Source organism: Neopelma chrysocephalum, unplaced genomic scaffold (genome assembly GCF_003984885.1).
Source record: "Neopelma chrysocephalum unplaced genomic scaffold, ASM398488v2 Primary Assembly neopelma1_82, whole genome shotgun sequence".
In the NCBI taxonomy this organism is placed as follows: domain Eukaryota; kingdom Metazoa; phylum Chordata; class Aves; order Passeriformes; family Pipridae; genus Neopelma; species Neopelma chrysocephalum.
In genome coordinates this window covers 4,105,183-4,117,683 of record NW_020897744.1, presented here as the reverse complement: position 1 = coordinate 4,117,683, position 12,501 = coordinate 4,105,183, and the positions used below count along the sequence as shown (strand labels likewise).

Sequence of the window (12,501 nt, the reverse complement as noted above, 5' to 3'; positions counted from 1 at the left end):
AGTGCAGTTCAAGAAGGAGTTGATCCTTTACTCTCTCTTATGTGATTTCTTGGGTACTAGGGTCAAGGTGCATCTCAGTCTGGGGCAGGGCAGAGCACCTCTCAGCTGTAGCAATTCTCGAGTTGGGAGATAAATAAAGGATGTTTTTAAATAATAGCCCACAAGATCTAAGAACCACATTCTGTAAGGGATCTATGTGGTTGTGGTAAAATTGGTCCCGTGTCGTTTCATTTAACCCTGGAAGCATTGGAGAACTCGGAGATGATTAATGGGGAGGAAAGGCGCCGGTCTGCTGCCACTCCCCCCTCCCCGTGCAGGGGGGTCCCATCAGTCTGGCTTTGCTGCTTCCAGAGGTCGGCACAATTTGGGATTCAGCTTTTTTTTTTTGCTGGTAAGGAAAATGAGAGTCCCTCACCCTCTTGTGGGCACTTTGAATTCCCTGCTATGGCCCTCGCAGAACGCTCTGACAGCTGCAGGGTGAGGGAAGTGGTGTTAAAAATTGGAAAAAATAAATAAAAGGAAGAGAAAAATCCCAGTCCTGTGGGATGAGGGAGTAAGAAAATATGTATAATTCTTGATTGAAAGAAGAACCTTTTCACGGTTTTTATGAAGTGAGGAGTTGGAGAGATGATGAGCTTTGTTTCAAATGGAATTACGGCTATAACTCTTCTGTCCCTGGGCTACCAGAGTCATAGGGGAACGGGAGCAAAGCTATCATTTATTCCATGAAATCTTTGTCTCAGTCTCTCTAGGCTATTTCAATTTACCACTGAAATTTCTGGGGAATAATTAATGAATTAATTAAGTATGCTGTGAGGTGTTTGAATATTCAAAAGCTACAATGTAATTATTATTTTTTCTAAAACACATTTTCAGGTTATTTTCAGACATGCAGCCTCCCACAAAAGCACTTACTGCATCAGAAGCTCATGGAGCTTCTCGGTGTCTGTAATCCAGGGACTGTTCTCCGACAGGAGAACATTCCCTGCAAAGAGCAGTGTTGCATTCAGGAAGGGAAAAACTTCCTTTACTTCGTGACCGAAGTATTGTGACAGCAGAGCTGAACTCTCCGCTCTTTTAAAAAGTTAAATCACGTTAATAAAGTTGCGTTAAGGAGGATTATTATTTTTTCCTCTCCCGTATCATTTTGTGTGGGCGTTTCTTGCGAGCGATCACCGAGAGCTTTGCTTACAGTGCGGTTTGGGCCACAGAAATACAGTCGCGTTGAAAGAGACCCGTTGCCTTCCATGAATTATTTTTAGATCCCAACCTTAGGAAACACATTTCCCGCGATATAAATTATTAATTGCCCCTGTAGTTCTGGCAGTGTTTCATAACTTGCTTTCCTATCATTTTCAGTGTTACAGGCCTGTAATGAAGAGGGAGGAGGGGGGTTAGGAAAAGGCAAGTCCTTTGTTTTGGAGGAGGCTCTTCAGGAGCTCCATGTTACGATACCAAAGGAATAGAATCAGACTCAAAGAGGGCAGGTTTAGATTAGATATGAGGAAGTAATTCTTCCCTGTGAGGGTGGTGAGGGACTGGAATAGATTTCCCAGAGAAACTGTGGCTGCCCCATCCCTGGAAGTGTCCAGGGCCAGCTTGGACGGGGCTTGGAGCAACCTGGGACAGTGGAAGGTGTCCCTGCCCATGGCAGGGGGTGGAATAAGACGATCTTTAACATCCCTTTATATTTTCCTGCCCATTCTATGAATTCTATGAATGTATTTTGGGAATAAGCAGAGAGCGAACCCCGGGCAGGGCAGAGCGGGGCTCTGGGCGCTTCCGCAGCCCCTGACACACCTGCGGGGGTCTCACCTCGTGGAAAGCCCCCGGTTGTGATGGTTTTACAGCGTGTGCGGAGCGCCCCGGCACCGCTCGGGCACCCGCGGGGCCGCGGCCGCCTCACGATCCGCCCGCGCCGCGATCCAGGCCGGGCTTTGCCGCTCGCCCGCCGCGCTCCGGGCCGGGGCCGGCCGAGGGTCCGGGCAGCCCCCTCGGGGGTCCGGGCAGCTCCCTCAGGGCTCCCTCGAGGGTCTGGGGGTCCGGGCCGGGGCCCGCCGGGGGTCCGAGCATTCCCGCCGGGGTCCGGGCGGCAGCACCTCCCGGCGGGGCCCGTTCCTCGGGGAACGCATCCCTGCATTTAAAAAAAAAAAAAAGTATTTAAGAAATATATATATATATATATATATATGTATGGGGAGAGAGGGTAACTGGGCCCAGCGCGCTGTAAATTGTACATTTAAACAATGACACAGTTTTTCCACTTCATTTGGCAAATTTTCCTCCCGCAGCCCATCCCGCCATAGGTCCCTCTATGTGTGTGTGTGAGGGACCCTCACAGCAACAACACCCGCGGCCAAAGGGTTAAACATTAACTTTAAACATTCCCTGTCCCGCACGAGCTCGTTTTTCCATGAGCCGAGGTGGGCTTTTCCCCCCTCTCCTTAAATAACGAGGGTGGTCCCAGCATACTCTATATCGAGACAGCTTTTCATCAGTTGCTCATCAGCATGCTAATTGCTGTATGACTAATTATGCCCTGAATTCCAGTTGATTTTCTTAATGAGACAGCTGGGTTAATTATGTAATCGTATGATTACATTAGCCCAGAGTGCCCTGGCGAAAAGGAAGGCGGGCGGGAGTGGGATGTCACCGGGCGAGGGGCGCGCGGGGGGCACCCACGGCCACTAATGACCGGGGAGGGCAACTCCGCGACAGTGCTCGTGGTGTAAACACCGGGGTTAAATTATTAATAGTAAGAGCTGCTTCGTCTTCTCCCAGCTCCCAGAATGAGGGAGGAACAGGGGTTCATAAACAAAACTCACTTTGGAAGTTCGGGTGGTCACCAGTGACCCTGTTGTATGTCCAGGGTTGAGGTTGGGTTTGGGCTGAGTGACAGGGGGTGGTGGGCGGGTCATAGGATCAGAGAATGTCCTGAGTTGGAAGGGACCCATAAGGATCATCCAGTCCAACTCCTGGCCCTGCCCAGGACACCCCAACAATCCCACCCTGTCCATGAGAGCATTGTCCAAATGCTCCTTGAGCTCTGTCAGCCTTGGTGCTGTGCCCACTGCCCTGGGGAGCCTGGTCAGTGCCCAACCACCCTCTGGGGAAAGAAACTTTTCCTAATATCCAACCTAACTCTCCCCTGACGCAGCTCCAGCCGTTCCCTCAGGTCCTGTCACTGGTCACAGAGAGCAGAGATCGGAGCTGCCCCTCGTGAGGAAGCTGCAGACCCTGATGAGTCTTCCCTCAGTTTCCTCTTCAGGCTGAACAAAACAAGTGTCCTCAGCCACTCCTCGTGTGGCCCCTCTAGACCCTTCACCATCTTCGTAGCCTCCTTTGGGTGCCCTCTAATAGCTTTAGATCTTTATTACATTGTGGCGCCCAAAACCGCACCCAGGCTGATGAGGGGCTGCCTCTCCCTACTCATGTAACTTGCAGTTTGGGCAAGATCCATCTTTGAGTTTCTTTTAAAATTGTTCATAAAGTCAGTAGTTTACATGCATAAGCAGCAGCAGCAAAAAAAAAAATTGTTTCTTTTGTACTGCTATTCAAAAAAGGTGCATCATCAGGGCATGTGTGTGGTGTGAGAACAGCCTCAGAGGTGTTGCTGTGGCTGGTTTGCTCCAGCTCGTTTGATGCGAAGTATTAACTGCTATAAAAATTATTTTACATTTGTAACATTAATTTTTTCATGTCTGTGTCCATTGAGATGTGTCCATGCCCCTCCTTTGTGGGGACAGAAGCTCCTCTGCAAGAGGACGGTGTGGTGTTCAGCAGTGAGCACAGGGATGCTGGTGAATCCGTTGGGAAGGAAAGGCAGAAATGGGCTTTGCAGGTCCTGGGTTTAAAATAGTGTTTCTCCTGTGGTAGTGTGGAGGAAGCCTTGTCAGGGGTCGGATCCAGATGTGCTGGGCTGTGTACGAACACAGGATGCAGAGGGCTTCTCTGTGGGATGCAACAAGTGTTTCAGGAAAAATGAACAGAATAGGAAGCAATAGAAAAAAATACACTAAATTTAGTATAAAAATAGACATTTCAGTTTACTCTTGGGCAGTAATGATCTTGCAAAACACTTCTTCAAGTTCTAGATGTTCCTATTCCTTTTAACAGTTTTCTTATTTTTTATTTATCCTGTGCTTAGCATGGATCCAGAACTTTTGCAAGAGAAGATTCAAACCAAGAGAATAATGTGTGATGAGTTTTCCACCTTTCAGTGTTCAGTGAGGTGATTTTTCTCTTTTACAGACCACAGAAAGGGCATTTCCCTTGCTACCTCTCTCTGTAAACCAGAGCCACTTGATTTTTTTGAGCCATGTGTGCCTGTTGATTGTGTAATGAATCGAAAGTTTTGGTCCATTGCTTGTTTAAAAATTCAGTGACCTCCTGTTAAATGACATGAAACATACTTTGTAAGCCTGGTTAATATAAAAAGGTATGCTTTTCCATGCATGCATATGTTGGGAATAGGAGGGTATTTTTATTTATTTTTAAATCCACTCCACTCAGGTAAGAAAAAAGTCATCGTGACTGTAAGGTTTATACTTGTTTCAGGTTAATTGGTGTTCATAAATACTCCAGAAATAACAGATTTTTAGGGTTTTTAAGCTAAAAGAGCATGTTGGAGCTTGCTGTAAGAAATTATTTGTGTCTCTGCCTGAAATGTCTTGGTTATTTTATTGTCATACAATGATTAGTTTTCTTTAATGCAGTTAATAAAAATTAAGTCTTAAGAGGTGCTTCAACCGTGGGTTTTTTTACATGTCCTCCAGCAGTATTTAGTGGCTGCAGGCCATTAGTCCTTCAAATAGGCTCTAGTGAAGTTTGAGGTTTAATGCACAGAGACTTTTTTTACATTTTGTTTGTTCTGCCACTGTTTTGCTACTTGAACATTAACCTTTAATAGAGCTAAATTAAATATACATGTCCTGATGAATAATTATGAGATTGCAAGCATTTTCATTTTGTACATAAAGCTTCTCAGGGATTGCAAATTTGACTTAAGGTTTAGTCATTATTCACTTCATAATGCCCATGTTATTTTTTGTCCTTTAATTCTTTACTGATTTCAATATAAAAAGCCCTGTGTATTCAGAGCAAAATGCCTCTTGTGGGTGTCCTGGCTTTTTACAATGGGCGTGTTAAAACGAGAAGGGAAAAAAAGCGCACCCACAATTTTGGGAGGTTCGGTTTCTTTCATTGTGGCACTTCAACACCGTTCGATAGAAATCCCGTGACCGAAGCTTAAGATCCCCAACCTGATAGGATTCGTGGTTCCTGTAACAATTTAAGATGTGGATGGATTGAGACAATCCAGCCTTTCTTTATGTTCAGCAGATGAATGTCCCGGGCTGGCGCTCTGGGAGAAATGCTGAGCTGCAGGAGTGTGACAAAACGTTCCTCGCGGATGAAGGTCGGCAGACCTCCATGGGAGAGGGTGATGTTGTGACAGCCCACGCCGTAATTGGACCATACATAAATACTGCAGAGCCTTTAACTCGTGCTACTGCTGTGACTTCAACTTTATATTTAATTCCTTACCTGTACCCCCCTGTCTCTGCCACCATAACATTTTAAGTTTGATTTATTATAAATATTTTAATGCAGATAATAATAACGAAAAGTATTTGGCCTAAAAAGCATAAATGAAAAAGCTATGTAGTCATAAACTATGTATGTACAGAGAACAGATGACAAGCAACCTAGATTTTGTATTATGAACAGGGTAATGCCATAAGCTGTTGAAGAACTGGAGTAACAAAATGCAGCAGGCTGCTACTTAGAATGTCTCTGAGCTCAACATAACCCAGTGCTATTCTTTTATAAACTATGCAACAACGCTGGCATATTGAAAAAACACACAGGCTCATGCTTAATGTGTTAACAGAGGTACAATAGACTTATTATGTGTTTCCAGAGACTGAGGGTGGTCTGAAAAATTAATGACTGTGGTGGTTGAAAATTAAGTGAACTCCCTAATATATACTGTTGTTGATCCACTGAGTTTGGTGTTTAGCATTCCTCAACAGGAGACTAAATCTTTGCAGCCGTTTCACAAGAGATGCTGGCGCCCACAGCAGAAATATATTCAATAATCTTTTATAAGTCCATCGCACTCCAGTGTTTTCTTATTCTGACTGGGAAGAAGTCCCAGAATAAATCACACGTGCACATGTGAGGTGTGTGCTGGGGACCCTCTTTATCAGAAAGGGATGAGCATCAGAGAATTAATTTTGAGAGAAAATTTGATTAATAGTATTAGAAATAGAGGGATCCAACCCCAAGGTTCATGGAGTTATTTACATCCACACAATATTTCTGATTATTATTGATCTGCCAGTTAGAACAAGTATAACTTGGATCTCCATGATCAAATAACCTCTTTGAGCTCTGCTGTGCAGGAGGACACAGTTTGCTTCAGAAATTCACTGCTGCAGAAGCAGAGGTGTGTGAGGGACAGTAGCTGTCAGTGAGCTGAGCAGTTTAATTGCTTTTTACACAAAAATTCTCATTTTGCGAACAAAAATGTGAAACTGAAGACTCTCACGTGCCTTTGGTATCATGACTGTCTGCACCTAGGAACACACTCCTGTGAATTAACACCAGGATGAAGAAGGCATGTCCCAATGTCATGGAATCCTAGAATGGTTTGGGTTGGAAGGGACTTAAAAACTACCTCATTTCATCCCCTGCCACGTGCAGGGCCACCTTCCACTAGCCCAGGTTGCTCCAAGCCCCGTCCAAGAAGGCCTTGGACACTTCAGGGATGGGGCAGCCACAGCTTCTCTGGGGAACCTGTGCCAGGGCCTCACCACCCTCACAGGGAAGAATTTTGTTGTATTATCCCATCTAACCCTGCCCTCTGGCAGTGGGAAGCCATTCCCCTTTGTCCTGTCCCTCCATGTCCTTGTCCCAAGTCCCTCTCCAGCTCTCTTGGAGCCCCTTTAGGCCCTGGAAGGGGCTCCAAGGTCTCCCCAGAGCCTTTTACCCAGGCTGAACACCCCCATCTCTCACAACCTGGCTCCATATTTAAGGGGTAACACAGATACAATGAAATATTTCTGGATTTTGAAGTTTGCAGGATATGAGGAATGTACAGGACTGATAACTCCAAGTAGGGCCTTACTGGCACTAAAATGTATATTAATAGATAAAAAAGGACTCTTGAGCTCTGAACTGCTTGAACCACAGAAGTGTTCCTGTTATCTTATGTTTCATTTCACTGTTCCTCTTTCAGATCCTGTTCCAGCCTTGGATTTGGGGCAGCAGCTTCAGCTGAAGGTTCAACGTATGCACGATATTGAAACAGAAAACCAGAAACTTAGGGAAACTCTAGAGGAGTACAATAAAGAATTCGCCGAGGTGAAAAATCAGGGTACGTTGCAAACATATTCTTTTATCAGCTTTTAATGCACACTGAAGTTTGAAGGCAGGGATTAAATTCAGTTTTATTTCACGCAGGGAGAGTTGACATTAGCACTGAAATTCAGTATAGATAGTACAGTGGTCTATTACAGCCATTTCTGTATTTATGACTTCGGGTAGACTCTTTGGATTTGTTTAAAGTTTCATTTCCTGTAACACCAAGGCAGAGGATGGAGTTGTTATTCTGCATATTATATTGTAGCCTTCAGCCCTGAAAATTACACCTGACTGACGTTATATGTGACATTTTATGAGAGGCAGTGCTGGTACTGACATCAAGCTGAACGTGGGTGTGGGTGCTTGTAGGACATGCATCTTGCACAGACAGACTCAAAAAAAAATCAGTATTTTATACTCATACAAATCTGTACAAAATGGAACTTTTTCTGTGCTCTGTTTTCCCTTATCTAAATGTATTACTGGAGTACATTCAGCATACTTACTTTATATTTACTCTAGAGACTATCCATAGAGCAATGTAAATACAAGCTATTACTGTTTAATTATTTAAGTTTTAATGAGACCAGAGTACATGAAAATACATGAAAATCTCAATGAGATTTAAAGCCTGTTGGCTTTAAGGCTGTTCAAGTTTTCTTGTGATTCAGAATAAAGTTTCCTGCATCAGGAAACAAAATTTTACTCAGTTGTATACCTCATTGCCTATCCATGGGACTTTTCATTTCCATGCTTAATGCCCAGTTCTGAGTGGTGGAAAGGTAAATTGTCTTGGCATTTGGGAAAATGGAGATTTTATTTTTTATATTATGAAACTGTTGCACCCAAGTAACATTTGAAAGCTGCATTAGCAAGTCAGTTGATTTTGTTACATCTCATTTTCAGCAGAAGGAACATATATGCAGTTATATATTTTGAAATATATTTTAACATAGAGGGTGTGACCTCTGAAGAGAACAGGTATCAGCATGCCAGGATTTGGACTGGACTGGAAGAGATGTCACGTGGGAGCTGTAATGCTCTAAACCTATATACTCTAAAAAAGTACTTTTTGCTGTAAATGTACAATAATTGCAGTTCCCTGTGCAGAGTTTTCCCGAGACTCTGCATCCTGTTCATCCAAGCAGGACATAGGGGTTCATCCCAGAAAGTGGAAAAGCTCTTGACTTCCAGAGTTTTTTGCTTCAACCACTCACAAACTGGCATTTTTAATTTTCCCTGGTGTGCTCTCACTTTCTTCCCGTTTTCCCACTGTAACCTTTGCCTTGTTTTTCATTCCAGTGCAATAGTTTTACTCTCTGTTTCAAACAGGGATTAATAAACTATGCAGGGAAAAGCCTGTTGTTAGCTGAGGGTGCTTTGATCAGGTAATCTCTTGGTTTGGAGGGCTGTGTGTGAGCTGTACAGTGCCTGTAAGAACTTCTTCCAAAACTGGTATAAATGGCAGTGGCTGACAAGCTTTAGCTGACCTGAGCAGTGAAGAAGGCACTTAGTGCTTCAAGCAATGTAGAGGATTAAACTGTACTTGTCCAACACATCTATTGTTACATGCTTAAATGTAAAAACAAATTTTATTACAAAAGTCACGTTTCTTCCCATATTTGTGCACTTCTTGCATTCGTTTTTGTAGTTTTGTTTCCTTTTCAAATTAAACATTCAAACATTAGTCAAGATGCAATTATATGCATTTCCATGAGATTATTTTGCTCTCTGCTTCTCGACATACCTGGATATTTTGGCAGATTCATGTCTGAAAACACCTGGAGCAAAGGTGTCTCCAGTTCTGAGCGCACCCGCTGTCCGTAGGAATGAGCATCCTGTTGTCTGCGCGAAGGAGCATCCTTTGCTTATTCAGGAAAAGATCAGAATTTGTATTACTTCCCGGATCTCAGAGAAGAATTTCCCTTTGCTGAGGGGAAAAAAAAAAAAAAGAAAAAGAAGTGACGTGTCCTTTTCATGGCCTGTTACTCAGTAACGAGCCTCAGCTGATTTCTGCACAGCCAGCAAAATCCCGCTCCTTCTCTCGGAGGCAGCTGGTTTGCTGGCATTTTTACTACTCTCCTCCCCCCTTTTTTGTGGTCACGGTGGTCCAGGCTGTCTTTGGTAATGCCCAGACAGCAGATCATGTCACCAGCTACCTCCTGTCTGCTTTACAGTTCTCGACTCATCTCTAAACATCTGGATTTTCAAAGGATTCTGTGTGGGTTAGTGTGATACTACTGAGGTTTTTTCCCCCCAACCCCACAGGCTTTATTTATCATATCAGAGTGTGTCTTCTTATGATGTTTCTGCGCAGTATAAAACTTTTTATGTCCAAAATATTTTATTTTTCCTTCAATCATTGTTAATGGCATCTGTTAATAAGCTGAGGTCTTTAACCCCCCGCCTGCATCCCTGTGTGAGTACACTGAACTGTATTGCTGCTGGGAGCCTTCTGGCAGTCCAGTGCTTTTTCCAAATTCCATTATTGTTACAAAGCCTACTCTGGTGAATGTCCTGCTTTTCCTCTTCGGAGCCCTATAAGGATTCAGTCCTTTCCTGTGGGTGGGATCAAAGGCCTTTCACGTAGGAGCGGATCAGGGCACGTAAAGAGATGTTGAACCGTAGCTCTGCAGGTTTATGCATCTTCTCTCATCCATATCCAGGCATGGGATATCCATGCAAGATAGCTCCTTTATCCAAGAGAAGGAGCTCTGCAAATTCCCTGGAAGGCTATGAGTGCGCTCAGAAAGTTAAAACAGTTAATGCCTGTGTGTACAGCCCGGTGTGGATGATGGGGCAGTGAGAGCAACTGGGATATGCAGAGCTGCAGAGTGTCTGTTGGGTCTGAGCTGCTGTTAATGCAGCATTTCTCATCAGTTGTGGAGCAGAACGGAGCTGTATCCCAGATATGTGTTCAATTAGTGTGAGATTGCATCTGTGCACGAACCATAGTGGAACTGCCTCTTTGGGCACGAGCACAGTTAGGTGAATTAAGTGTCCTGTGTGTACATCCGTACTTAAACCTACACCAGGACTTTATTAATCTTCACTCAGCACTGAGCTAATTTTAGACTAGTCAATAAGGTGATATTATATTTTACAATTGATTTTTTTCTCCTTCTTTTTTTAAAAAAGTCATGTTAGAGGAACCTTCTTCACTCTGCTTTCCAGCAAACTCCATTGATCCTTCTCAACCTAAACACTTAAAGTTCAATTTAACATTTAGGGAGTAAAAGGTCTCCAAAGGGACTCATATCCATTGATTTTGTGTCAGAGTTGAAGAGCTAAAGTTTAAAACACACTGAGCCTACAGGGTAAAGCAAGCCTTGTGTTGTGGAACCACGTGGAGCTGTGTAAACTCATTCTTCCCCGTTGTTTTTCTGTAGAGGTTACAATAAAAGCACTTAAAGAGAAAATCCGAGAATATGAGCAGACCCTGAAGAACCAAGCGGAGAACATAGCCCTTGAAAAGGAACAAAAGTTACAAAATGATTTTGCAGAGAAGGAGAGGTGAGTGTGGGTGTTGTGGAGGAGGAGAGATGTATTTTTGTGTTTAATCTCCCCAGCCAGGACCGACTCTCAGGCGTGCGGAGACAGTTCATATATTGAGTGATTCCGGCGATTTATGTGTTTGACACGGAATCATTTGATACTCAGCTTTGCACAGCGAAACAATCGTGAGAGTGTGGAAGTAAAACAAGGACAGATTGTCTCCTGGCTGTGGTGTGGTGGGGGGTGTCGTGTTCAGGAGGGTGCAAACCTGCTTTTATTCCTCACTGGCTGTATTGTCCTCTGTGACACCAATCTGTCTCCATTAGCCGACAGGGTAATTCAGCCTGCTGTGTCACAGAACCGTGGTACAGGCTGCACAACCCTGAGCTGCTGGAGATGAAGCACCCACAGCCTGGGTAAAAGGTGCATCACCCCTGCTCCCTTGGCAATGCCTCAGAGAGGGGATTTGCACCTGAACTACCCCAGGAAGGTTTCATGTTCCTATGCGTGTTCCTACGTGCCAAAATTAAGAAGAGTTTTAATAATTACTCATTTTTTTAAAAGCGTTCTTAATGCATTTCTAATCTTTTGCAAATGAGCAGGGAGTGTTTGAATCTTCACAAACAAATCAGGCAGGACAAGACCGAGGGGCTAAAGAGGGAGTTCTTTCAGGCTGTGTTCCCTGTCTTGAGAATTTACTTCTCCCATGGAGCAATAACACTGAACTATAATATGTTCAACATAGCGTGGAAAACCTTCAGTTTACATGAGCTTTTTAGCTGGGGGTTGGTTGTTTAAATTCAGGTCTGAGTGGGAGGAATCTTTTTGTAAGTCTTCAGTACCTGTGGTTGCTTTTTGATAAGTAACTTGTAAGGAGTAAGGCTTGTAAGGCTTTAACAACTGCAATTTAGATACCCTTAAAAGTAAAATAAAATGGCAGGTCGTAGAATGCAAATAAAAGTGTGTAGAAGACGTTTTGAGGTCTCAAAATATATAGTTCAGTTTGAAGGGAACTGACACATGGTTCTTGCTATAAATAGTTATTAACCTGGTCAGCAGTGTTGGAGAATAAATTTATGCACTCTATGGAGTGCAAGCAGGATGCTGGTAGTTTCATAAGCCATTTCACAATTCTGAAATCTGCAGAATATCCTAAAAGCAATGTTGTAAAAAGCAGTGACTCCTGGGAGATGTTGGAGCAGCTCCTTTCAGAGATGAGTTTTATAACTCCTGTAACCTGGCCTTTAGCAAGGACTGCAGTGCCTCCATGGCCAGATGATTTTAAAATGGGTAGAACTGACACAAACAAGAAAATGTTGCCTGTGGACTTAAGAAATGTGAGCATATTAAAGGTTTTCTCATGTTATATAGAAAATATCAGTGTGAGGTTTGTTTTGAAATATGTGTTTTCTTAAAGATTAGCTAATAATATTGCTGCATTTGGCACCCATTACAGCTCTGATGAGACAGCTGCTGCATCCATTCACTCTATCAGTTATGGCAACAAATTCCTTCATTATGACACTAAAATGGAAATGTATCATTCTTCTTGTACTAACTTTGTACAACAGAGGGTGCTTGGTGACAATTTTCTCAATGTGTGTGACATTTCCTAAACAAATTATGCTCAAGAAAACCTTC

The 12,501-nt window shown here is 43.5% G+C and overlaps 1 protein-coding gene across 7 annotated transcripts in view; it reads left to right on the top strand.

The window, feature by feature from the left end:
• Nucleotides 1–12,501, top strand: part of CUX1 (cut like homeobox 1) — a 271,238-nt gene that overhangs the window by 127,193 nt on the left and 131,544 nt on the right. For all 7 annotated transcript variants that reach the window (XM_027690778.1, XM_027690775.1, XM_027690776.1 and 4 more), the window contains exons 5-6: nt 7,241–7,378; nt 10,755–10,878. In XM_027690778.1, coding sequence (XP_027546579.1) covers nt 7,241–7,378; nt 10,755–10,878 — 262 coding nt within the window. The remainder of the gene's footprint in view (nt 1–7,240; nt 7,379–10,754; nt 10,879–12,501) is intronic.